The 27087-nt window shown below is 44.0% G+C and overlaps 1 protein-coding gene across 13 annotated transcripts in view; it reads right to left on the bottom strand.

Moving 5' to 3' along the window:
• LOC147716990 (myosin light chain kinase, smooth muscle-like) overlaps positions 1-27087 on the bottom strand; it is an 828743-nt gene that overhangs the window by 270597 nt on the left and 531059 nt on the right. For all 13 annotated transcript variants that reach the window (XM_086923858.1, XM_086923849.1, XM_086923852.1 and 10 more), the window contains one exon: positions 2695-2811. Coding sequence is in view for 9 of the 13 variants with exons in the window: in XM_086923849.1 (XP_086779975.1) it covers positions 2695-2811 (117 nt within the window). In the remaining 4 variants the exon portion in view is untranslated. The remainder of the gene's footprint in view (positions 1-2694; positions 2812-27087) is intronic.

The following is a 27087-nucleotide window of genomic DNA, read 5'->3' as shown; positions in this document are numbered from 1 at the left end:
GAAATAACAGCTTTACAGCTTTGACTTAACCTAACCATAAAACCATTCATGACTCTATGCAAAGCGCTCTGATACCCGATGCTGGTCAAGTTCGTGCTATATAAAACTCTGCAATAACTAAATAAATAAATAAATAAGCATTCTTTACATACTCATAATGATATTGTTATTATAATAATATTATTATACCTAAATCAAAGTATGAAGCACGCACACCTTGATGTCCATATGGGTATTGTTGGTAGGCAGAGTCATGTGTAACAATCCAGAAAACTCACAGCAGCCGCCTACTCCAGAGATAATAGATGCTCATACGTCAACAGTAGTAAAGACACAGTCATTCACTAGTCAATATTAAATGCAATGCCTAGTGTTTCTCAAAATAATATATTTATTGATATATTTCAGAGTATCGACTCATATATGTCTCAGTATGCAAATACATTTAATTCCGATTCATATAATTAGAACAAACCAAAAGAACATATAAGTGGACTCATACCCACCCGCAACAGTTATACATATCTCGCTAAAAGATCGTCCACCATGCTCTCACATTCATACGTTCACTCATACACTAATAAAACCTTAAAATTCCAGATCATCATCTTCCCAGTATCTCCTGAAACCCAAGGATTAATCGTGTGAAATAAAATCCAATTTTTCATACTGTACTTGAATTACAAATCTTTGTTTGGCACACAAATAATATATAAAACAGTGTATCTTTCATAAATCAACACAAAAACTTTTGACCAATATCTTATGATCAAAAGCTTGTACTGTGCCCAATATCTTGCATTCAATGTCTTTTGATTATACCAGAGTGGTGTGGAAGATCCTTTGCACTGTGACATGAAATACAACAATATGATATGAAGGGGTAACTTATATATAACGCATGTAATTATAAATGAGATTAGTGTTTGAATTTTTAATGTGGATTTACTCTGTAACCACAATTGGATTGCACTTGATGACAATCGTGAGAGTTCAGAAATAAGGGTTTGCAAAAGAGATAACTTTGCCAAAACACAGTAGCACTGTTTTTAGGTTTCGCCTGCACACTGCTTGCGTGGTGCTTGAGAAATCCATTGTTTTTTTAAAACAAACTTAAAATGGATTTTACATCCCGCCTCCTCATTTTCATGGCTTCTCACTGGTTCTTGAACTTGCCACTTACCTTTCCTACATTTCTTCTGGCTGTGGCATATTTTCCAGCATTTACCAATGCTTGTTCCTCATCTGCTTCTGTTATCAGTTTCCTGCTGCCAAAGTACTGTTACCATCCACTTTGATGGAACTATATTTTAATAAAGTTTTGCCTTTTACTCTTGCAACATATTTATACAACAATTTATCACCCAGAGAGATTAAATGATTTGCATAGAATCACAGGATGTTGGGATCCCAGCTTTCGAATCAGCAGCTCTCGCTGCTGCGCCACATTCTCTCCACTCCCATGTTGTCTGTCAGGAAGCTCTTTCCTCCTGCCAGACGATGATTGATGAAAACAGCTCTTTATTCATTACATTAGCAAAACCGATGCCTTACCAATGCTTGTTTAGAACTGTCTTACCATTAAGCATTTTACTATCAAGTTCCTTGATTTCAATAAAATTGTATGAATATGTTAGAATTATGGAATTAGGGAGACTATTGATGGACATAGAGAATGAATGTAAGTGTGTGAGAGTGACTGAATGACGTAGATAAAATGAAACAATCTATTTTTTAAAGATTCTTTTTGGACATGTACAATCAATTGCTTAATGCGGTTTTCAAGAAAAAGTAATAAACATTTGATATCATTTTTGTAATCATGTTAAACTATGGTTGATTTTAGGCACAGCACGCAGGTAGTTTAATCTGCAAACTATAAAATAATTATGGGTCCATAGGAAAACAGGCAGCATAGCTAATTTCATGTGACGTCTTTGCAACAAACTTTTACAATCACTTCATTTGCAAATTGGAAATTAATTTTTGAAAATTGTCTATGATATCTTGACTTTTTGAGGATAAAGCAGCTGAAAAGGCGTGCATTAAAAAAATAGGTAAAGGGTGGTGGCCTGGTGCACAACATTGGGATTAGCAGAGGGCCAGTTAGATGCGCTTAGTTAATAGACTGATTTCCTAATAGACGGATGCAGCTGAAACGCCAGTAAGATCGTAGAAATGTAACCTATTGTCAATAAAGAAATGTCACATGGTACCATGTTTGTTATAAAAAAATATATTAATGCGAAGCATTTCTCAAGACAATATGTATGTCGTTCTAGTTGTTTGTGCTACAAAAGGGCGGCTCTAGGCCCATGGCGGCCCTGGGCAGGGAGCGTAGGTAGGGGGCCCCGGAAGAGGGGGTCCAGGCGGGGCGGAGTTCGGAGGCCAGTGAAGAGGGGGAGGGGGGGCCAGGGTGTTTAGAAGTGGAACAGAGCCGGAGGTCGCCAAATCCCTGCCAGGGGCCGCCACGCAAATATGTATGCATCCTCAGAGGATTATTATATTAAGGATATATATTGGCGTGGTGGCCCCTGGGGTTTGGTGGCCCTGTACAGGTGCACAGCTTGCACATGCCTAAGGCCGCCCTGGCTACAAACAGGCAAGTCCTGAACATGTGTACGGTGTGAGTGTTACAGCTCTACGTCACTCCCCTTCAATCAATGCCTTAGTCACTCCCAGAACTTCGCTTACCATTGTGTTGCCAAGAGACGCTGATTGGTGGTGTGCCAGTGACATGGCCCTCTAGTGTGAAGTCACTTCCTTCCTGTACCGAACAGTCCCTCAGAGGCCGGGAGAAGGTAGGAGGCTCTAAATGGAATAGCAGGCCAGAGGCACATTTAGAATCATTAACACTATCAAGGTATGTTACATGAAAGCCAACAAAACTTAGTGTAAACCAGAAGGACGCGCTCTACAAAAAGGCTGCATTTTGATTGTCTCCGATTAAATTGATATCAATTACAGAGCAGGAGCCATGTTATGGAATCCAAAACAATTTTATTCTTTAAACATCACACTGCAGCCACGCCTAGCTGGACTCAATGGACTCAAAGAAGAATTCACTTGTTTGATGGACAATAACGAATTTAACTTTTTCAGTAAACTTTTTGGAGTTTTTATGCGCTCCCTTATGAGTGTTGTTTTTATTTTAGAATCTAACTCAGGGTTGAAAGTCAATTTATTTGATAAAGTAGGCGTAGGGCACTCTGATCTCATACAAGTTCTTACATCCTTTGTCACCTCTCTCCTAATACAATACTCAACATATTGAGTCACATATAAAGTCTGGGGCGAAAGAGGATGCAGTACATACAATGGATCACACTTAAATTCACCATATGGATCCAATAGAGCTTGAATCTACTCCTTTGCTCCTTTCTCTAGTCTATATATCTTAAGACTGCTCTCATCCTTATCTGGAATAAAATCTAACCTGAGGAACAATTAAGTCCCACATCTCCACTGCTTGTAGACTCGTCACATGTTATTGCTTTGTAGCTCCTGTACTTGGCTTTCATAGTACTTCTCCCCCCTGCTCCATTTTAAACAACTTTCTCCTCCTTACATTAGGGCCATTATGTCCTTTCATAAAGATAATCTTTCATAAATGTGCTTCCTCATTTGAACCAGTTTTCTCCCTTCCGTGACTCCTTTCCTTACTTTTTACTGTATTTTGACTAATGACCAAACTTTCTCTTCCTCACAATCTAATTCGGACCTCAACCTTTATTGCCAGCATAATCTCCCCACACACACATCTGTTTGCTTACCCAAATGTGCAGGCCATGAAACAAAACCCTTATCCACCAGCCCTTGTACTTTCTGCTCCATTCCATTATCACGTTCAAAATCAGACAACTAGGGGTCAGATGTAGGTGCCCGAAAATAGCCATTTACCGATCGGTAACGGCCGAATTCGGCCGTTACCGACAGGTAAATGGCCATTGACATGTAGGGGCCCTTAAATGTTGCATTTTCGGTAATTTTACCGATTCGGTAATTTTACCGAAAATGCAAGATTGAAATGGTGGGTAGCCAATTTTCCATTGGCACATGGCTTTCAGAATCGGTATTTTACCATGGAATACAAATCCATGGTAAAATACCGATTCCTGTGTACATGCACAGATGTGCATGTACACATGTGCCATGTGACAGACAGACGTGCCCTTAGGGCATGTCTGTGTGCCACATTGCACACATGCCCGTTTTGGGGGTGCTAGAGGGTTGTCAAAGTGACACCCCCTGCACCCTTGACAAATTCGGTATTTACTGATTCGGTAAATACCGAATCGGTATTTGAATTGAATCCTATGGGCTTCAAGGCCCATAGGATTCAATAGCAAATACCGATTCGGTATTTACCGAATCGGTAAATACCGAATTTTTAAGGAATCGGTAATAAATCCAGATGTTGGTACCTACATCCCATTTACCGATTTTGAAATACCGAATCGGTAAAATTCGGTAATATTCTGTATTTCAAAATCGGTAAATGTGATTTACCTACATCTGGCCCTAGGTCTGTTCTGTTTATCAGTCAAAACACCAGAAAGGAACACCATTTCTTAACAAGCATTTGCAAAATAATAGGTCTCACATTCACACAAGTTTGAGCTATTGACATTGTAAATGAAAATGCCTTTTATTTATGTTTTGGGTTTTAAAACGTAAATAAAAGGCATTGTCATTTACAATACTAATAGCTTAAACTATCACAAATGCGAGACCTATTGCATTGCAATAAAGGGCCTTCTCGGTCACTTGTTAGATTGTAAATATCAGAAGAAGAGACTGACCTGCGACGTCTTTATAGTAGTGATAATTAGTGCCATGAAGATGATGTGTAAGTGATGTAAATTACACAGACACAAAGTGTGAAGTGAGAGTTACATATGGTCCAAGCTATAAACACTAACTAAATGCTCCAACACCTTTAGCTCTATGATTACACTGTCACGGCTCAGGAGGAAGAGTGGTGGGGTGGGGGGCTATTTCCTGCCCTCTCCGTGATTTGAGTGGCAGTGTGGCATTGCATAATGTCATTACTATCTTTGGCCTGACAAAAAACACTCCAGCTATAGTAGGGCCCTGCCTTCACCTCCTGGTGCAGGGTGGGCTGTGCTTTATGGCAGACATGGATGGATGGTCTTGGCTGCAGCTTCGGCCTCGTACAGTGCCCCTGCTATTACTAGTGAGCGTGAGGCGCTGAGGTGGTGGTACTGGTATTGGTGGTATTAGTATTGGTGGTGGTGGTATTGGTATTGGTGGTGGTGGTTTTGGTGGTACTGGTGGTGGTGGTGGTATTGGTGGTGCTGGGATCTGTGGTATTGGTGGTATTGATGGTATTGGTGGTGGTGGTATTGGTGGTGGTGGTATTGGTATTGGTGGTGGTGGTGGTATTGGTGGTGGTGGTATTGGTATTGGTGGCAGTGGTATTGGTGGTGGTGGTGGTATTGGTGGTGGTGGTGGTATTGGTGGTGGTGATTTTGATGGCAATGTTATTGGTGGTGGTGATATTGGTGGTATTAGTGGTGGTATTGGTGATGGCTGTGGTATTGGTGGTGGTGGTATTGGTGGTGATATTGGTGGTGGTGGTGATATTGGTGGAGGTGGGTGTATTGGTGGTGGTGTTGGTGGTGGTGGAGGTGGTGGTGTTGATGGTGGTGGTGGTATTGGAGGTGGTATTGGTGGTGGTATTGGTGGTGGTGGTGGTATTGGTGGTGGTGGTTCTATTGGTGTCAGTGGTATTGGTGGTGGTGGTATTAGTGGTGGTATTAGTGGTGGTATTTGTGGTGGTATTTGGGGTGGTGGTAATGGTGTTGATGGTATTGTACTGGTAGTGGTGGTATAGATGGTGGTGGTGGTATTGGTGGTGGTATTGGTGGTGGTATTGATGGTGGTATTAGTGGTGGTGGTGGTATTGGTGGTGGTGGTATTGGCATTGGTGGAGGTGGTATTGGTGGCTGTGGTATTGGTGGTAGTATTAGTGGTGATGGTGGTATTGGTGGTGATGGTATTGGTGGTGTTGGAGGAGGCGGTATTGATATTTATGGCTATATTAGTGGTGGTATTGGTGGTGGTGTGGTATTGGTGGAGGCGGTGGTATTGGTGGTGGTGGCGGTATTGGTGGTGGTGTTAGTGGTATTGGTGGTGGTATTGTGGTGTTGATTGTTGTGGTATTGATGGTGGTGGTGGTATTGGCAGTGGTATTGGAGGTGGTATTGGCAGTGGTAGTGGTGGCATTGGTGGTAGTGGTGTTGTTGTTATTATTAATAGAACAGGCTTTTGAAAACAACCCATCAGGTGGCTTTAGTACAGATGGCATGTAACACATATGTGCGGTTGTCAGCTTCACTCCATTAGCAAAGGATTATGTGCTACCTGGAATTCCCATGACAATTCGCGAATAATTTCTAAATCCATTTTACTTGGGGGGAGTTTAAACAGACACAAGATAATGCCAGGTTAAAGTGATTGAAAGCAGGCGCCCGTGTTACGAGGGTGGCCCTGATGCTTAAAAAAACACAAGCGGGTCCAACTGAAGCAGCACATGTCCGGCCTGCAGTAACAGAAACTCAATAAAGTAAATAGGGCTCACAGACTTAATAACAGGTCCCATGTAACAACTGAAGTGAAAGAAGGTGCAAATGAAGACCAGGTCGCACTTAGGAGGGACTAACAAGCCTATTAACGAATCCGAAGGCAGCATTAATGTCCGCCCATTATTAAATTTTCTTTAATGCATGTTTGGCCAATGAACCAAAATGGCTGGTGTGCGTTCCAGAACACCTATGTGCACGCTGGCCAAAAGATTCTCTGCGCATCAGTGCACCAACTCACACACACACAAGCACCAACAGCATCAGATGTGGCACTGAACTATCTTGCGCCGTTGCTCCAAGTAAGGAGAAAACAGCACCACGAGTAGGGAGCTCGAAAGCCTGACTCAAATACCCAAACACTAACCAATGGTAATAAAACCATCTTAAATTTAGTGTGGCGCCTTTACAACAAAAAAAACAGCCCGCAATTCAGATTCCAAATAAACAAACATGTCTAGATGTCAAATAAATATTCTATAATAATGAGTGTTAAAAATATGTGGTGCCGTTTCAGGAGGAAAACAAACATTGGCAAAGCCAATAGGTCTCTCCTATGTGAGAGCAATTGGATTTGCCAATGTCTTTCACCCATGCTGTACACCTGTATGGCTATTTTGGCAGATGGGGGAAGGCATCACAGACAATGGGAGGTTGTGGGTGGGGGGGATGAAGCAATGCATAGACTGAGGGGAGGGGTCAAGAGGGAAGGACCAAAAGGAAAAAAGAAACAGGATCACTGGGGTAGCAGGGTAAGAAGCAACAGGAGTATGGTATAGAAGGGGAAGAAGTAACATGTAGCGAGAGGGGTGGAAGGGGAAGAAGCAACATGGAGCTGGGGTTGGGAAGGTAAAAAGCAACACAGAGCAGGGAGTTGGGAGGGGAAGAAGCAATATGAAGTGGCAGAAGAAGCAACATGGATAATAGGTGGGGGTGGGAGGGGAAGAAGCAAATAAAGAAAACAGTACCTGAATCACAGTGCGAGCAGTGGATGGGTAGTGAAAGGACACTAATCAAGCTAAATCAGTCAGTAGTTGGTTTATGCTACACACAAAAGAAGTGGGAGTACAGCCGGCATGTGCTGGCCAATGAGGAAGCAGCAAAGAAGAATGACAATGAAGCCAACGAATGATAAGCAATGATTGAGCTCCAAGCCCCTTATAGAAAACAGTATCCCTTGTATTATATTGCATTGTATTGTAATTGCATTTATATAGTGCTTACTACCTCTGAAGGGGAGTTGAAGCGCTTTTTTGGCAAGTAGCATGCTACTCCATAACCCAGAAAGGATTAGTGGTGAATTAGTGTAGTAAAAATATGAAAGTCATTTGAGTGGTGGATATGTTGGTCAGTTATTTGGATTGAGCAAATAGCGGAGGGATAGAAGAGGGGAAAAGGTTTGCATTTATACAGTTCTTGCTACCCATGATAGGGTGTTGAAGCGCTTTTTTGATGAGTAGCAAGCTACTTCGGAACCCAGAAAGGATTTGTGGTGAATTAGTATAATGAAAATATGAAAGTAATTTGAGTGGTGTATATGTTAGTCAGTTATTTGGATTCAGAAGGATAGTGGAGGGATAGAGAAGGGAAAATGGTAAGCATTTATATAGCGCTTGCTACCCCTGATGGGGTGTTGAAGCGCTTTATCTGTGTGTAGCACGCTACTTCGGAACCCGTGTAGCGACACTGCATGGGCTATCAGCAGGTGAGGCCTAAACACTCTTGTCCAAAACGAAATCCATCCACCAAGCATGAAGAAGGACTCAAATCAAATCCACATTCCGGAACATAAATGAAACCACAGAACCATCTGGCATAGAATATAGCAGTGCATGAGCAGCAGCAAACGAAGGGCTACTGCTGTGGGTTCTGAGTATTTCTTCATGTTCTAAACTGTTTAGTTGTTTTACATACAAGCCGCAGTGGCATGCTTCATCATCAGGCCCCTTCTCACGCAAAATACACGTGGGTTTTGGTGTGGGCTTCAACCCTCCAAAGAGAGAAGCTCCTGAGGAATAGGTGAGGGTGAGTAAAAAAATTAAGATGCGTGCGGAGGAGAAAGAAAATGGTAAGACTACCTCCTGGTGGACCAATACATATTTTATTCTATTCACCAGTGGGTCGGGGCAGGATACATAATGGAGGCTTTGTTTACTACAAGGCATTTTTGTGTGTTTGTGGGGCCTGTTTTTATGAGGTGGGTGAAATTAGAATGTGTTCTGAGCATGGCTGAGCAGAGCAATACACGTTTTGGAAGTAGGGAACAGATATCTACAAGAGCAAAACAAAAACTATAAAAATGCAAAGAAGGAAAACGTACTGACAAGTTAATCATGTGTGTGTGACACATGTAACCTGTACTGTTTAAGGCCAACATCACTTTTATGTTTGCTGTTCAGCCCATGTTTGTAATGGGAATCCTCAAAACTACACGTAGTGGTATTTCTTAAAATGGCAGGTGTGAATGGTGGCATTATACGTGCAATGATTAGTGTTTTTTTTCAGATATTTCTGACATGGCAGTAAAATTGATGTTTAATTTTTTGCATATGTAATGTAAGATTGGTTTCTTTTTAACAGCTTTAACGTGCACAGCAGGCACGTTTGTGCAAATAAATGCTTTTGAAGATCAAGTTTCTTTTTGTACTTCCTGCAAAGTCAGCCATCACATGCTAAGTTGCTCCCTGTAAACGGTGTTAAACTGTTAGCATGAAATCCGACTTCTCAGTAAAGTAAAACCGAACATTCTTCCAATGGACAGGAGGGTAATCACCCAAGCATGCTGATGGAAGAAGATGCCACTAAACAGCGGGGCTAATGCATGTGCTTTAACAGGGCATCTTCCGACATCAAAGCAATGCTACAGATCCAAGCATCACACAGCAGAGGTGTCACACAGGCTACACAGACACTATAGGTGTCCAAGTTAGCGCTATACTACTACACGTTGCACAGCTTGTACAAAGTTAACTTTTAGGCAGCAGAACTGCACCCAAGGTTTCACTGAACACACGGTCTCATGATCCACACAGCAGAGCTATACTTCAGGTGACGTAGAAATAGTAGGTTTCGGTAAAGACAGCAGAGCTATCGCTGGGGTTATAGAGCTCCAGCAGGTTTTTGCTTTAGACAGCTGAGCCATCCCTTAGGTGACAAACAACTTAAAGACTTTTCCAGCCTTCAGCATTTGTAGGTTCAGACCTCAGCTAGCAGAGCTGTCTCTCAGCTGATACATAACGTGTAAACACAGGCCTCAGGATGAAGGGCTATCTCACAAGCCTGAGTCTCCGGCAGCAGGATTCGAGGACCTAACTGCTGGAGGCCTGAGATCATAAAGAGGTAATGGGTAACCCAATTGACCCTTGTAGGTATGGGCAATGAGCAATTAAAAGTAAGGGAATGCTACAAGGGATTTAGTTTGTTTACTTAGTTGAATTGATTTACTGGCATCAGTCAATGAAGTTAGTTCTCAGGAATCTAACTAGAATGTATCCATAGGATAACGGCACAATTTCTTTCAATAAGGGAAACATTCAATGACAAAAGCAAAAGGATAAAAGAAACACACAGAAGAATAATTATATCTTAACAGGTATTTATATTGAGTTAATCAAAAAAAGTGTTGCACTGGGAAATCAAAAACAGATAAATGTGAGCAAAACAATTATGGACAGATGTATGCATAAATCAACAGATCAGTATATAACAGTTCATCAACTCTTTTCTTTAGTACAATGTAACCGAGTCCATTCATGAACAAAGGTATACTCTTGAAGCGATGTTTTACTTTGGAGATGATGATTTGGTCGATGTTTCGGTCTTGAGTGCTGTTGTCTATAAGACCATCATCAGGACTAAAATTTTGGCGCAAAAGTTGCCCCTTAGCAGTGCGGCCAAGATTGATCGGGCCAAAAGAACAATAAGGAGACTTGGATACCGCAAGTATGTTTGCTGATATGGGTATCTTCCATGGAAGACTTAGGCGCCTCTGGATTTTAATATTGCAAAGAAGAGCAGTATAAGATAGAAATCCAAATCAACCCTTGTATACGGACTTCAAGGGCAATTATATTGACCCCAAAACCTCGACAGAAACTAAATCGTGTCTTGATAAAGGTGGACAAAACTTTGGAAAACCACCGAAACGCGTCGACGTTTCACCCAGTATAATTCATGATCTCGACATCTCTGCTGATATACTGTATTATAGTGTACAGAGCTTAGGTGTTCATAATAGAGTCCGAATATACAACCAGTATTGTACAAATTCCATGTCTTACAGTCCTTTCTGTCTTTGTGAATCAATCTTGCTGGCCAATATTGAATGTCAAAAAACCTTTTATTATTTTACCTATGTAGAGTGGGTTCTATTTGGACCACTCTTCTTTTAACATTTGTATTTTCAATAAATTGTAAGAATTCTTTATATTCACTTGTAATTGTGTTTTTCTCTTGACCCTCCGGCTTTTCCTATTCAATTACGTTCAAGGGAACTCTCTGTTTTATCTTCTATTAGAATGTCTAGATTGTGAATGGTAGGTCCAATATATGGAAACCAAAGTTCACGAAGTGGTTGCTTATATGTAAATTTCTGCACACAGCGTTTTGGGTAAATGAATAGTCAGCATCAGCAAAGGCCTGAGCCATACCTTAGGGTACGGTGGCCGACAAGCCGTAGCTTTAGAGAGGAGGAGCTTTCCAACAGGAGACACTGAAGACGAGATACACCTCAGGTTACAAAGCTGTCAGCTTGGGACAGCATAGCTAAGGCACAGGTCAGCCTGGGACAACATATCGACAAACCTTCTAAGGCATAGACCTCACAAAGCAGAGCTATTCCTCAAATAACATAAAGCGAATCCTTGTTTGGCGATAGACATCAAAGCTATACCTGAGGTTTGATTTTGGATGCTGTGACGAATACAAGAAATCAGACCAGCAGTCCTCAGGGTGTGATCAATGGCTTAAAAGTATTTTTTGATCGTTTAGCAGATGCAGATGGTGGATTTAGCTGATTTTCAACATGCAATACTATAATAGCCATCCGCTTTGGCAAACGTTCCCTGCCACAGTTCAGCAAGATACTGACACACACCTACAAAGCCCTACACAACAAAGGACCAGCATACCTCAACAAATACCTGAACTTCCACAACTGACCAAACACCTCCGATGTACCTCCATCTTCCTCGCAGACTTCCCCCGGATCAGCCGAACCATAGCAGAGGGCATTCTTTTTCGCACCTAGTGGCCAGGACATCGAGCAAGCTTCCCCTCATCTCAGGACCGCACCACCACTACAGCGATTCAGGAAAGAACTCAAGAGCTGGATGTTTGATTGAAGACCACCATGCAGCAGTCTAACTCTACAGCACCTTGACACCCTCACAGGTGATTTTCCGCACTTTATAAATGACTGATTGATAATAATAATAATAATAATAATAATAATAATAATAATAATAATAATAAAAGCATCTTATATAGCGCCTGGATACACTAGAAACAGTGAGTCCCCGCGCTCTGTGAACAAATGACTGGACTGTTACCGGGAGAGAAGAGGATTAGACGGATAGGAAGCAAAGAAGGGGGCTCATAGCTTCGGAAACAGATAGGTTTTTAGTTTTTGACGGAAGATTTTCTCTGATGGCTCCAGCCTGAGTTCAATGGGTAATGAGTTCCATTGTTTACTGGCCAAGTATTTGAAAGACCAGCCGCCCATACGTGCCCGGTAGATTCTGGGCACTTGAAAAAGCATACAGCCTTGAGATCTTAAATGCCGTTTGGGTTGATACTTGGTCAGTAATTTTTGGAGGTATATTGGTCCTTTTTCTTGGGCAATGCGGTGAGTCAGGCACATTGTTTTGAATACAATGCGCTCTCGTATGGGCAGCCAGTGAAGGGTGGCTAAGGCACGTTTCCCTGAGGACTTTCTAGATAAGTTAAGTGCCAATCTAGCAGCTGTGTTTTGCACGCATTGCAGACGCTGAAGAAATATTTTGCTCAGACCCATGTACAGTGAGTTACTGTAATCAAGATGGGGTGTTACCAGAGCATGGATCAGAGTTTTCCTACTAGTTGCAGAGAGGAAGTCCAGGGTCTTACGTAGAGTCTTAAGGATCCCGTAACATTTGCCTGCAATCACTCTGGTGTGGTGTTCGAAGGACAGAGTTGAGTCTAATCTGACCCCTAAGTTTTTCACCTGCTCTGAGGGCTTTGGAATGTCACTGAGTTCTAATGGCCACCATGCAGACGACCAGATGGACGGAGTCTTCCCAAACACGAGAAGCTTTTTTTTATTTGCGTTAAGGCACAGACAGTTGGTATTCATCCATCTAGCTAGATCACCGAGGCATGCCGAGAAACTAGTCGAGGCTTCCTCGGGCAGTCGAGAGAGTGTCACTACCAGCTGAGTGTCATCCGTGTATGACACTTTCTCGACCCCATACGCCTCGACTATCTCGGCCAGGGGTGCCATATAACGATTGAATAGTGTAGGGCTCAAGATTGAGTGCTCGTACTTCCAATTTGAAAGGAGGGCAGTGGACTTGGAAATGCCTATTTGCTAGGAATGCATGCATCCATTCGTGAGCTAGGCCTACAATTCCAACCTCGCTAAGACGCGAGAGTAGTAGGGGATGAGAGACGGTATCAAATGCCGCGCTCAGATCTAATAGGAGGAGCGCAGCTGTCATCCCCTCATCTACTCTACCTCTTAATAGCTCCGTGGAAAAGAGAAGAGCTGATTCGGTAGAATGATACGCTCTGAATCCTGACTGCGAGGAGTGGAGATGATGACCCTCTTCTAAGTGCTTTATCAGCTGGGCATTGACTATCTTTTCCACCACCTTAGCGCAGAAGGGTAGGAGCGATATAGGACGATAGTTGTCCAGTTGAGTTATACTGAGATTGGCCTTTTTCTTGACAGGGATAACCTGCGCTGTTTTCCAGTCTTGTGGTACGTGGCTCGTCTGGAAAGATAATTTAGCCATATGGCTTATATGATTTACAAGAAGTTCAGCCTGGTTTCTGAAGATCTTGGGGAGAGCTACGTCTTTGGGGGAGCCTGATTGGATACTATGAATGATTCTCAGCAACTCAGTATTATCTGGCACTGTAAAATGGTTTAGGTGACAAGTATTTGTCGGTTCAGTATTAGTGGCATGGTTAGTAATCGGACCATCCGTGACCTTCGGAAAGGTTTTGTAGATATTCTCAACTTTTTGAACGAAGAAGTCAGCAATCGCTTCGCAAGTTGCTGTAGAGTGTGTATCTGGGGCTATAGTCCTATCAGATTAAGTGAGTTCTCTGTAGATAACAAAGAGTTCCTTGGTAGAATTATCAGCTGATTCAATTCTTTTGTTTAGAAAGTTTCTTTTGGCTATTCTATTCCTCCTATGATAGTTCTTTATACTATTTTTGTAGTTAAGTTTGGCTGTTTCATCATATTTACTGCGCCAGATGCGCTCTAGCTTTTTGCACTTTGATTTGATAGCTTTTAAGTCAGCGTCAAACCATTGTGCCAATTTAGAACCTCTTACAGGCGACTTGGTTGTCCATGGTGCAGCTGCGTCCAACGCTCTTGTTAGCCAATTCTGGTAATCCGTCCAGGCTTCCTCTACACTTTCTTTCAATGGGGGGCTACCTGCCTTAAGGGCGAGTTCTAAATCATCTTGTTTAAGTTTCCCCCATTGTCTGCACTTAGATGTCATCTGCTTGGTTTGTTGGGGTTGTTTGGGCCCTCCTGGGATTGTAAATTTAATCAAAAAGTGGTCTGACCATAGTACCTGGATAGGAGGTTGGACCACCAATCCCTCCCAGTTAGCAAAGATCGGATCAAGGCGGTGACCCGCCTTATGGGTAGATTTTAGGGATTGTAATTAAGATTAAACATTTCTAAGGATGCAAGTAATCCTAGGGCATCCTTATTATTTTCATCTTCAAGATGGAGGTTTAGATCCCCTAGGATAAGAAGTTTATTGTAACGCAGAGCAGATTGTGCAATTACCTCTGTCAGGCTGCCTATAAAATTTGTGGACCCTCCCGGCGGCCGGTAGATTAGGTAGCCATTGAAGGTTATATTAGGCCTGTATTTAATCGCAAAGAAAGCTGCTTCACTATCCTTAATCGTAACCGCTTCCAGGGTGCATGTCAGTTCGAGTTTATGGATAATAGCAATACCCCCTCCCCTTTGTTTATCTCGGTCCAATTTTAGTATGCCATAATCTTGGGGTAGACCCTCTAGAATATCTGGGGTGGACTCCTCATCTAGCCACGTCTCTGTCGTAAAAAGAACTTCCGGTTGTTGTTCTGTTATAAGGTCAAATATTTCGAATTTGTGTTTTCTAAGCGAACAACAGTTGATCTGGAACATAGTCAGAGACTTCATCTTATGTTCGAAATCATTTCTGTTCTTGGGATTTTGAGAGCAGGTCCTACAGCTTAGGGGCATCATTTCAGCTTTCAGTGAGTACCTGCATGTTATCCTGGTAGGTGGACAGAGGCTTTCTAGCTGCTCTTTAGAGTATGTGATCACTCTTGGGGAGTCTGAAGGAATTCGAGCAGGGGTTAGTGCCCCTGGCCCCGGCCACCCACGGACGGGCACAGACAGGCCTGCCTCTGGCGCACCCGCTGCGCCCGCCCGCTGCGCGTACGGGAAGGGGTGTTCATTTTATAGTGTCTAGGCCCAAATCGCCCAAACACTAGAGCGCTGTCCTCGTCCTCCTCCAAGATGGCACCCGAAGTCTGCGCCTGGAGGGAATGAGGCCGATGATCAACAAGAGCCCGAAATCTGCTCCCTGAGGTCACAGGAGACTCTGGGGTAAGATGCGGCAAGATGAGGCAAGGGGGGGTTGATTAAAACAGCACAAATACAATTGTGTGAAATCAGGAGGTAATCGGCGCTAAATAAAATAAACAGTGATCATTTTTAAAATGAGAGCCCTAAACTCCCGGCTTCCGCCTCCGGAGTCCTAGTTCAAGTAATGGACAGGTATTTGCGTGCTCTTTTTATAGTGTCTAGGCCCAAATCGCCCAGACACTAGAGCGCTGTCCTCGTCCTCCCCCAAGATGGCGCCCGTAGTCTGCGCCTGGAGGGAATGAGGCCGATGATCAACAGGAGCCCGAAATCTGCTCCCTGAGGTCACAGGAGACTCTGGAGGTAAGATGCGGCAAGATGAGGCAAGGGGGGGTTGATTAAAACAGCACAAATACAATTGTGTGAAATCAGGAGGTAATCGGCGCTAAATAAAATAAACAGTGATAATTTTTAAAATGAGAGCCCTAAACTCCCGGCTTCCGCCTCAGGAGTCCTAGTTCAAGTAATGGACAGGTATTTGCGTGCTCTTTTTATAGTGTCTAGGCCCAAATCGCCCAAACACTAGAGCGCTGTTCTCGTCCTCCCCCAAGATGGCGCCCGAAGTCTGCGCCGGGAGGGAATGAGGCCGATGATCAACAGGAGCCCGAAATCTGCTCCCTGAGGTCACAGGAGACTCTGGAGGTAAGATGCGGCAAGGGGGGGGGGGGGGTGATTAAAACAGCACAAATACAATTGTGTGAAATCAGGAGGAAATCTGCGCTAAATAAAATAAACAGTGATAATTTTTAAAATGAGAGCCCTAAACTCCCGGCTTCCGCCTCAGGGGTCCTAGTTCAAGATTGATTGAGCATTACTTAATGATTGTGCACTATTTTAGTGCCAAACTGTGACAACAAATGCCATGCCAGAACTCCTCTGTAAGTAGGGAATTTTGTAGGTCCAACTTCCAACAGCATGACCTTTATGGCCTTTATGAACTGCTACTATTTAAAAACATGTTTTCTCCCCGTGAAGGGGCGATAATGTCGTAGGGGGTTGTGGGAGGGGGTCATGTTTATGGGCTTCCTTGTATACCTCTATGGGTATGACATGATGAAAGGTTGCCTTATTGATCTAATGTGATAGCAGCCAGTAATGAATCTTTGATGAATGTAATTTTGCCCTGATTTCAAATCAATAAAAATATTATTTAAAAAAACAACAAAAAACGTGTTTTCTAAATATGGGAAATAGTAACCTGCTGCTCATACGCCAGGAATTGACCAAAAAGGTAATTTAATGCACACTGGGGTTACCTCATGAAAATGTCTGTGCGCGATAAATCCTTGGTAGCATTCCGTAAACCAATCAACTGCTTATTCTAGGCACACCCAATGTTGTAAACATCCCAAGGAAGAAACTACTGTTTTGTATACTGGGCTTTGTTGTAGCTAAAAGAGATGTGTCCAGGCTGTGGGGAAGGGAATGCACTCCCACTAGAGATAAATGGTAAGAGGGAATGAATAGATGTATGAACTCGAAAGAGTGGTGTACGAAAGCTGTCCCAGGAAATTTGAAAAAAAGTTTGAGGGCAATGGAGAGCTTACCACAGACTGACGGACAGCTCCGATGACCCTTTGGGTGGAGAGACCTCGCCATAGAGCCATCTCCCATCGAGGGAGCACCAAGATGGACCGTGCTGGCAGAGGTGCTAAGAGCATCCAAGATTGATGATATGCGCCACTTGGGCAGGAAGGGGTTCAGGTGAGAAAGGAGACAGGCATGTGTATGTCCTTAAGTGTTTACTGCATATACATTAGCCATTGTTTGTGTAAAATCAATAAAAAGTTTTTTTTAAACTCCTCAGTAGCCACAATATTTATACTGAAGGTATGTCATCAGTAACAATAAACTGTGTCCTGTGGTTTATGCCATCAGTAGTGAGACAGTGTGTACTGTAGTGGGGTTAGCTTTCTAGACAGTGCTTACTAGGCATAAGTCACCATAGCGAGACAGCGTGTACTGGTGTTTTGTCGTTGGGACTGACATGTTATTTCATGAGGTTAAGTCAGTAGAAAAAAAACGTGCACTGCTGTGTATGTCATCAGTATTGAGAAAGCATGGACCAGAGTTTAAACAATCAATAGTGATACAGTGTGTAGTAATATTATACATTAGTAGTGAGACAGCGTGCACTTGGGCCTAAGTCACCCGCACTGTGACAGTGTGTGACTGGGTCAGGCAGTAAAACATTGCCTAGTGGAGTTATGTCAACAACAAGACAACGTGAACTGAGGCTTATATCATCAGTAGTGCAATAATATGAGACAGTGGATAATGGAGTCAAATCATAAAGAGGGAGGCAGTTTCTAACATGGCCCATGACCTCAGCAGTGCAACAGTGTGTACTGTGAATAGGTGTTGCATCAATCCTTACTAAGGTTATCAGTAGTGGGAGAGCATGCACTGGGGGGTTTACTTCATCAATATGCTCTGGGATTCAGTCAGTATTGAAAAAGTGCAATCTGTCTGTCAGTCGGAGTGAGACTCCGTTTACTGGATTTGACCCGTTTGCTGCTTTGAACTTTCCGCGCCGGTGCGGAACGTTCTATTAAGCGGGCGGGCCACTTCGGCCATCGGACCTGCACAGCACTACTGAGGTAGTGCTTGCGACGGCCGTTGGCCGACAGAAGCAGCAGGCCTGATTTAAGGTTTAACAGATGGGCATCACCTCCACCACCGGACAGACTACCGACGTCCATGAAATTTTGAGATGACTGCTGGGACAGTAGTCATCTCTGTACATGGAAAGGAACTTCCATCACAGCAGTTCCTGTCAATGTACAAAGGTTGGGGGACCTCCTCCGACACATTCTATGGCTGTTCACCAAACTTTCCAAGCTTTTTATTTTTCACAAACAAACTTCCAGAATAGAAGTCTGGTTCTGAACAACAACAAAAGTAAGTTATTTATTTATTATTTATTTATATGTTTTATATAGCGCTAGCTAGACCCCGGGATATCAGAGCGCTTTACAAACATAGGGGACAAAAGTTGCATTGCGTAGCAGAACATGGAGATGCAAAACGAAATAAGCCAAACATTATAATTAGGCAAACATTACATAGTAGGGCATAAGGGTGCATGCGGGTATAAGCAACGCATTAGGATTAGGCACAGTGGTGAGGGGAAGGGAGTAATGACCTACCACACCATGGAAGGGAGCTGTTCTCAATTTGTGGGGGTCATTATTGTGTCTTATGGTCCCTTACCGCCAGGTTATTCCCAGTGGTGACAGACAGAAACAAAATTAAATGACACCATCCACCCTAAACAGGGTGGGTGGTGTAATGTTCTTCCTCCAACGACTCCCACTCCATCGGGGCTTGGAGGAAGACTTAAGGAACTCTGTCGACAGAAAACTTAAGTTCCACCAATCTCTAAAAGAGGCAGGCGGACCAAGCAATTGGCGGACAGGATGCTCTGTTGCCTTGATGACAGAGTACCCTGTCCGCCGACAGGGGCGGCTCCAGGCTCATGGGCCCTGGGCAGGGAGCGAAGGTAGGGGGCCCCGGAAGAGAGGGCTCGGACGGGGTGGAGCGTGGAGGCCAGTGAAGGGGCGGGGGGGGGGGAATGGTGTTTGGAAGTGGAACAGAGCTGGAGGCCACAAGATCCCTGCCAGGGGCCGCCACGCAAATATGTATCCATCCTCAGAGAATTATTACATTAAGGATATATATTGGCGTGGTGGCCCCTGGGGTTTGGTGGCCCTGTGCAGGTTCACAGCTTGCACATGCCTAAGGCCGCCCCTGCTGCCGAACTCTTAAAGAGGCCCTTCTTGATCATCCTGATATTTGCGCTGACCTTACAGCTAAAGGGAACTAAGGCGGAAAGGAAGGGATAGGAGAGTGAGATGGAGGGGACGAGATAAATAAGAAATCATTATGCCATGTTCGTGCACGCAGAGCCCTCAACGCCGCCATTAGACTGCCTCAAAGTGCCTCTTCTACATAACCTTTCAGCTGGGCATATTTTTATTAATTATACTCGGCTCCCAAAAATATTTAGCAGCACTACTTTACCAAGAAGGGAAGAGGCAGCTCAGGAATGAGCACGGCGAATACATTTGAGAAATACCTGCGACATCTCATGTAAAGCTGACTGATACTTTCGTTGGTGGTCGTGAAATATAAAGAAAACAGAAAGAATAAACAAAATATATTGGCAGAAGCATAACTCAGCAACAGAATATAAGCGTGGTAGGTGTACACATTGACCACCAGATGGCAGCATTGCGTAGTTCTGACGACTTTGTGTCTTTTCGGGTTCTTGCTAAATATAACTAAAAAAAAGTATATATTTGTTTGTTTATAAAGTTTTATGTAGCGCAAATAAAATCCCGAAGATATCAGAGCGCTTTACAATAAGCAGGAAGAAAGGACAAAAGGGTAGTATTAACATCAATTGGGAAACCAAAAAAACCGAAAAGGAAGATAATACAGTAAACAGGTGTACGCATGTGGAATACAAATAAATAAATAAACGCTAACGAGAAGATTCATTATAGATGGAGGTACCATGATGATAAGAGAACTGATGGGGCTGAGATTTTGATCAATACCTTATCACTATCGATCTAAACCCCCGATCTGGTCGACTGAATCTTTATTGCCTGTCATTGAGAAATAAAGTGGATCTTTATCAAGTTAGTTCCCCCAGTAAAGGACTCTGCTTCAAAGGATCACGAACAACTTCTAGCTTTCAAAGGTTTATTATAAGTTGTAAGTACAAGCATCTCAAGATGAGATTCACCAAATACACGGGCCCAACTACATACACGTGTTCTCTGAAAGCCCTCAGACGAACAACGGAAACTATCAATACCAGTTCTAAAAACAATAGTGCCGTTAGCATAGACACGTATTGAAATCTATCGCTCATTACAGGCGGAAGGAAAATACAGGTTAGGCTTTCCCTACCCTGCACTAGATGGTATCCCTACTTAACCAAGTCTCAACCTATCAAAGGTGTCAGCAGTGAATGACTCCCAAAGGAAGTCACCCACTCTCGAACTCTGGGTGAAAACCTATAGTTCTCCAGTCATGACCCCTCTCTGCCTACCCATCCGCTCTCTAAAGGGTCCTCAGGCGTCTGCTCTAACTCCACCCAGGGGTGCTGTCCCTAATACAAAAACACATCAACATTTCGGACGCCCCTCGTGAGACGCCCCTCACGTGGTGTAGCTTCTGGCTGTTTCCATGATGAGGCCCTGCGGTTAGAGTCGACCTTGCTTCTCAGACTCGTCTCCGGCCCGCTGATACCCCTTAAACATTCCGGAACCCTCCTACATGTCTGGTCCATTTCAAGAACAAGTTTCTATTCATTATTTTAATACTTGAATACCCCCTTTTCTCTTCCAGACCGACACTTGGAGCCAAGTCCCAAATCTTATGGTTTTCCACCTGCGTCACAACATTCCCCTTTCCAGACTAATACGTGTAAATCAACATTTAAAGCTTGCCAGCCCTACAACAGTTTTATAATATTCGACTTCTTCTTTAATTGTCAGCATGTTAATACTCTTACTCTACTGATTAAGTAAACACATCTGTAAATCAAAAACCTACTCATTAATTCTAAACATTAGTGCAATCCACATTGTATATTTCAGTCGCCTTCCCTCTCCCGCCTTGCTCAGGCCCTGAGGCCTACCACGTTCTACGTTTCTGTATGCCATCTTACATTTTGACAACTGCACAACATAGATTCAAGAATATTCACGTTGAATAAAATCACATAGTATCACATATTGTGAATTAATAAAAGAACTCACATCTATATAATATAGTCCTTCTAAATAATATAATGTAATCATAACATGAGTGCGGTCCAAGAAATGAAAAGGTATACCAATCTGATTCCTTCTGTCATGGCCATGCATGAGGCCTGTCTCTTTCTGTGCTCATAGCACGCCATCTTCCTATTAGCAGCTACATTTAACATGGACCATGATTAATCACATCTAATAAAGTTATACATTGCACTCATGTCTTCATTAGTTCCACTTCTATATGCATTCTCTAAGTTAACTACATAATTTCAGAATATAGATGTAGTTACTATCAGCACTCATGGCATTTCTCTTCATGAATTGTGCTTACTACGTGTAAGTGTGATGCATTTCTACATTTTGGTCAGTTTGCGCTCTCTCAGTTCCCCCCTTTGATGACCTCTCGGGGTCATCATTAACATTTAAACTGCAGTGATTGCTAGCATAACTCGCTTCTGTGTTTCCAAAGCCCTCAGACTTCGGTATTGACTATCTTGTATGGCAGCCAATCTCTGCAGCTGTTTATTCCGAGCTCTCTCTGACCTTTTTGATCTGTACCATTTGAATACCCTCACCAATCCCCATAACACAATCCCACAGATCAATATTATGATGATAGGTTTCAGTATTTTCCACACAAAGCTTTTGCCTAAGGTGGTGAGCCAACCTCCTGCGTCACTTATCCCCTGGCCCACCTTTTCCCAGACATTTTCTCTGCTCAAGTCTTCGATCTCCTTGTGAATATCAGTTATGTTTCTAATAACTTTTTCAAGGGGTTTTGAATTGTCTGGAATGTAGGTGCAACATTCCTGGACCTTCAAAGCCTTACAGACTCCGCCCTCCTTTGCTAATAGGACATCTAAGGCAAGACGGTTCTGAAGAACCATAGCCCTTATCGATTGCATCTCTCCTTCTACCAGCGTTAAGGACTGAGCAGTACTGGCAGACAACCTGTCGACGACTGTTGCGAGCCGTCTAATTTTAACATCATTAAGGGCTAATCCCAGCAGTGGGAACACAGCTCCAAAGACATCTCCAACCATTTCTGCACTCACATCCCTCCTACCTCTCGATGATGTCTTGCCCTCAATGATCTCTAAGTCTTGGGCATGATATATTTTAGGGAAGATAATTGCCAAGTAACATGAGCCATACCAATTATCAGGTAGCTTCACGTAGGCATTTCTTCCACATACGAAATATACATTTGGAATTGCTTGCATTCCCTTCAGGAAGTCCTTTGTGTAGTACTCCAAATTGAAAGCATGTTCACAGCTAACCTCTCCCACGTATACATTTTCATAATACGTTTTGGCTCTATGGAGACATAACTTTCCTCTCTGCGTTCTATCTAAAGCTATTGGACCACTACTACCCTTTCTCTTGTGTGCCTTTTCTTCTTCGGTCCAATCCGTTTTCCATTGCCCTGATTTTTTCAAAATCTTTTGTCTCCTATTCCGATCATCCACCTGCCCTATGAACTTCTTCTCGACCTCTGATACCTTACATGTCAGGTTATTTCTGCGGGCATGTGAAGTGTCTAATGTAATCCAAGGAATGAAGAACTTGGCCAATCTGTCTTCACTCTTCCAGTAGTCCCATTTGTTCATTTGCTTATAATTTGGGACTTCTGGTAACACTGAGTCATAATTGGAGAAATAGTATTCAAAACTATCTCTCCCATAAAATATACTAAGCAGTAAGCTACATGTAATGCCATATGTCAGCGGGAGGTGATGATAACGAATGCCTTCATCCACAGATGCCGGCAACTGCATGCAGACATAGCAGTCCTTGACCTCCATGGCATCTACATATTCATACAGTAATTTGGCGTAAGCATTAGACCTAAAGTCACCTTGGGACTCATCTACATGTAATCTACGGGCTTCTGCAGCCAATAACGCTTTCTCGTGTGTGCTTTCCCCTTTCTCACCAGTAATGGTGGGTGTAAGCGCTTCTGCAGATGCCACATCAGTTACCTTTGCCTCTTCCTCCCGTCCCTTTACATAGGAGACTGTCACTACTAGAGCTATTAGTATTATCACTCCTACTATTAGTGTACCTATTATGCATTTCGCTCTGCGGTTCTGAGTACCGGCCTCCATTTTGTCAGATAGTGTAGTTCTCTCTTATCCTTAGCACAAAGTTCTTTTCTTTTTCTCTCCTTTACAGTCTCTTTTACTCCTTTTCCTTAGAACCACACAACTGGAAGCTGACAACCTTCTCCGCAAAGTTCTTTATAGTTCAATATAGACAACCCTAGCCCTTCTCCACCAACTCAGGGAAAGTCCCTAAGATTCTCTGCTTCCTGGGCGCTAGGTAATCTTCTTTTCTTCTCGCTTATTTACAAAGTCTTTTAAGCATCCACTATCAGGCGCTCGCCCGCAGCTTCGACAGCAAAGTTCAGTATTTCCAAACGAAGATTGTGCTCTTCTGCGGCTGATATCTTTGAACCAAAATCAGGGAATTGCAATTCTGTGAGAAACATGTCCTTTATCTTGCTGAGGCGGGGAGGACGGGGGAGCATAAATGTCAGTGACCCTTCTTGTTCGACACCGGGCACTAACAATCTTATCTCCACTGTTACGATGGGCTCAGAACTGGACACCACCACCGCTCTGATCCTCCCTGTCACTGGTTTCGAAGCCATCTGTCGCCAGGTATGTCCACTCAGGGGTGGAGTATCTCCTGTTAGGCACACGCACTCTTCTTGACCTCCTCAACTCCGGTGCTTCGGCGCCCTGAGCACCTTCTTCGGGGTCTGAGTCTTCTGATATCGGAGGAAGGGTTCTCTCCGGAGTTGACCTTAGGCTAGAGCTCCTTCTTTGCGGCCAATCAGCTTCTCCACGTACCCTTCTACTCCGTCTTCTTCTTATTCTTTCACGCTCCCTGCCAGACCTGTCAGCGTCTGACTCGTACTCCCAGCTACCTTCTCCTTCAGTAGCGTCGTCTGTCTCGCTGTTGTACTGACCGTCCTCTGCTCGGTCAGATTCGTTCCCTGCTTCCGCTGGCACCTCTACAGCTTGGCTAGCCCCCTCTGTGGCTTCTCGGTCCGCGGCTGGACGTCTATCCGAGAGAGGAGCTGTTTCTTCCAGAGGTGCTGGAACTCTCCGCGTGTGCGACGCGTGGATCCAGTTGGGCAGGCCTCCCACTTTCACGGCTGTGTTTGTGGTCAGGATGATCTGGAAGGGCCCACGCCAACGAACATCCAAGCAGCTGCTTCTCACGTGTTTCTTCACCAGGACCCAGTCCCCAGGAAGCAGGTCATGACAAGGGTCCTGGCACGATGGTACCTCGGCAGCCTGCACCTGAAGGGACACAGAATGAATGGCGTCAGACAGCCCCTTACAATAGTCCAGGATCATATCATCTGTGATGCTAATCAATGCAGCAGTTGGGACAGAAGGTAACCTCATTGCTCTTCCCATCAGTACCTCATGAGGAGACAAACCAGTTCTCCTATCCGGGGTACTACGGAGGCTCATAAGGACCAATGGCAACGCATCAGGCCAACTCAAGGATGTTGATGAACACACCTTCGCAATCCTAGCCTTGATGGTACCATTTATTTGCTCCACAATTCCTGAAGCCTCTGGTCGATAGCTGCAATGCAGCTTTTGATCAATATTTAAAGCTGCGCAAATCATTTTCACAAGCGAGCTGTTGAAATGCGTTCCCCTATCTGATTCCAAAGAGGCCGGCACCCCGAAGCGCGGGATAAGCTCCCTGAGCAATATCTTAGCTACTGTGAGGGTGTCGCACCTGCGTGTAGGATATGCCTCAACCCATCTAGAGAAAACGCAAACAACCACCAGGATATAACGGAGGCGGCTGCACCTTGGCATTTCGATGAAATCTATCTGCATTCGATTAAATGGACCTCCTGCCCTCCCTATGTGGCTCAGTGCAACTGGTGTCTTTTTCCCTACATTCAACTGCTGGCACGTCACACATCGCTGGCACACTGCTTCGGCTGCTACTCTAAACTTGGGGTTGTACCAGGTCTGTCTAAACACTCTCAGCATAGCATCTCTTCCTAAGTGGACAGGACCATGTAATTGTCGGGCCATTGGGCTCACCATCTCATTGGGCAACACTGCTCTGCCATCTGCTGAAACCCAGAAATGGGCCTCACCCACCACACATCCTGCCTTATGCCATGATTCTTTTTCACAGTCAGGAGCATTTTCTTGCATTTCCTTCAGTTCGTCCCAAGTATCAACAGTTTCCAATATCATAGCTAATTCAGTCCTTACATTTATTCCACCCACCTCCACCTCTGTGAAAGAGTATCCTGTCTCCGCGCAATACCGTGCGACTTCGTCGGCATATCTATTGCCTTGTGACACGAAGTCCATGTTCCTGGTATGCGCGGTGCATTTCACAACTGCAATACCTGCTGGACACTGCAATGCCTCTAACAATAGGCGTACAAACTCTCCATTGCGAATGGGAGAGCCTGAAGAGGTCATGAAACCTCTTTGAGACCACAACTGCCCGTAATCATGAACTACCCCGTAACCATATTGACTGTCAGTGTATATGGTAACTCGGATTTGACTGCTTGCCAGGCAAGCACGCGTTAGGGCAATAATCTCGGCTACCTGAGCGGAGTGTACTCCTTCCAGGCATCCAGCTTCCACTACTCCAGAAATTGTACAAACAGCGTAAGCTGCTCTTAACTGCCCAACTTCGTCTCTTACACATGAGCCATCGACAAAGAAAATTTCATCTGGGTCAGTCAGTGGCTCATCTACGATGTCGGGTCTTGGTTTGGTGCATAGTTCAGTCACATCGAGGCAGTCATGGTCTGTACATTCTTCATCATCCTCGATATCATTTGGAAGTGGCATTAAGGTAGCAGGATTTAAAACAGAGCATCTCCTGAGGGTCACGTTCTCTGCAGCAAGAATGACTTGCTCATAGCGCGTGAGCCTGCTATTCGTCAGATGCTGAGTTTTAGTCCTGGTCATCAACAATTCAACAGAGTGGGGCACATGCACCTCTAACGGGTGCCCCATCACTATATTTTCACACCTCTCAATGCTGACACCTGTTGCAGCAACGGATTTGAGACATCCGGGCAACGCTGCGGCTACTGGGTCTAAAGTAGCCGAGAAGTAAGCGACTGGTCTACGGGCATTCCCATGGATTTGGACTAACACAGACAGCGCGCATCCCTCTCTCTCACAGCAGTAGAGCAAGAATGGTTTATCGTAATCTGGCATTCCCAGAGCCGGAGCACGACACAAGTCCTCTCTCAGCTGCAGGAACGCCATCAAACAGTCTTTGTCCCATGGTACCGGATCACTCACCTCCTTGTGCGTCAGTTTTTGTAAGGGCTTTGCTTTCAGTGAAAAGTTTGCGATCCACTGACGACAGTATCCCACCATTCCTAGAAACATCCTGACTTCTCTCTGCGTTTTAGGCGCACTCATCTTCATGATGGCCTCTATCCTGTCTGGTGACACCTTCCGTTTCCCTTTCTCAATTCTGTGTCCCAAATACTGTACCTCTGTCAGGCAGTACTGCAATTTTCCCGGGGACACCTTATGCCCATTTTCGGCTAGATGATTTAACAAGGCAATAGAGTCTACCCTGCAAGCTTCCTCTGTCTCTGACGCCACAAGGAGGTCGTCTATGTACTGGACCAGAACTGACCTCTGGGGCAGCACTAGACTTTCAAGATTTTTCTTCAGGAGCTGGTTGAAGATCGATGGGCTCTCTGTATACCCCTGAGGAATACGACACCATGTTAGGACGCGACCTTCTATTTTAAATGCGAAAAGAAAATGGCTCTCTTCGTCCAAAGGGATCGAAAAGAAAGCCTGGCAAAGATCAATTACAGTGA

Source organism: Lissotriton vulgaris, chromosome 5, assembly GCF_964263255.1.
Source record: "Lissotriton vulgaris chromosome 5, aLisVul1.2, whole genome shotgun sequence".
Classification (NCBI taxonomy): domain Eukaryota; kingdom Metazoa; phylum Chordata; class Amphibia; order Caudata; family Salamandridae; genus Lissotriton; species Lissotriton vulgaris.
The sequence above is the reverse complement of the archived record's forward strand: the minus strand, read 5'-3'. Positions and strand labels throughout refer to the sequence as shown.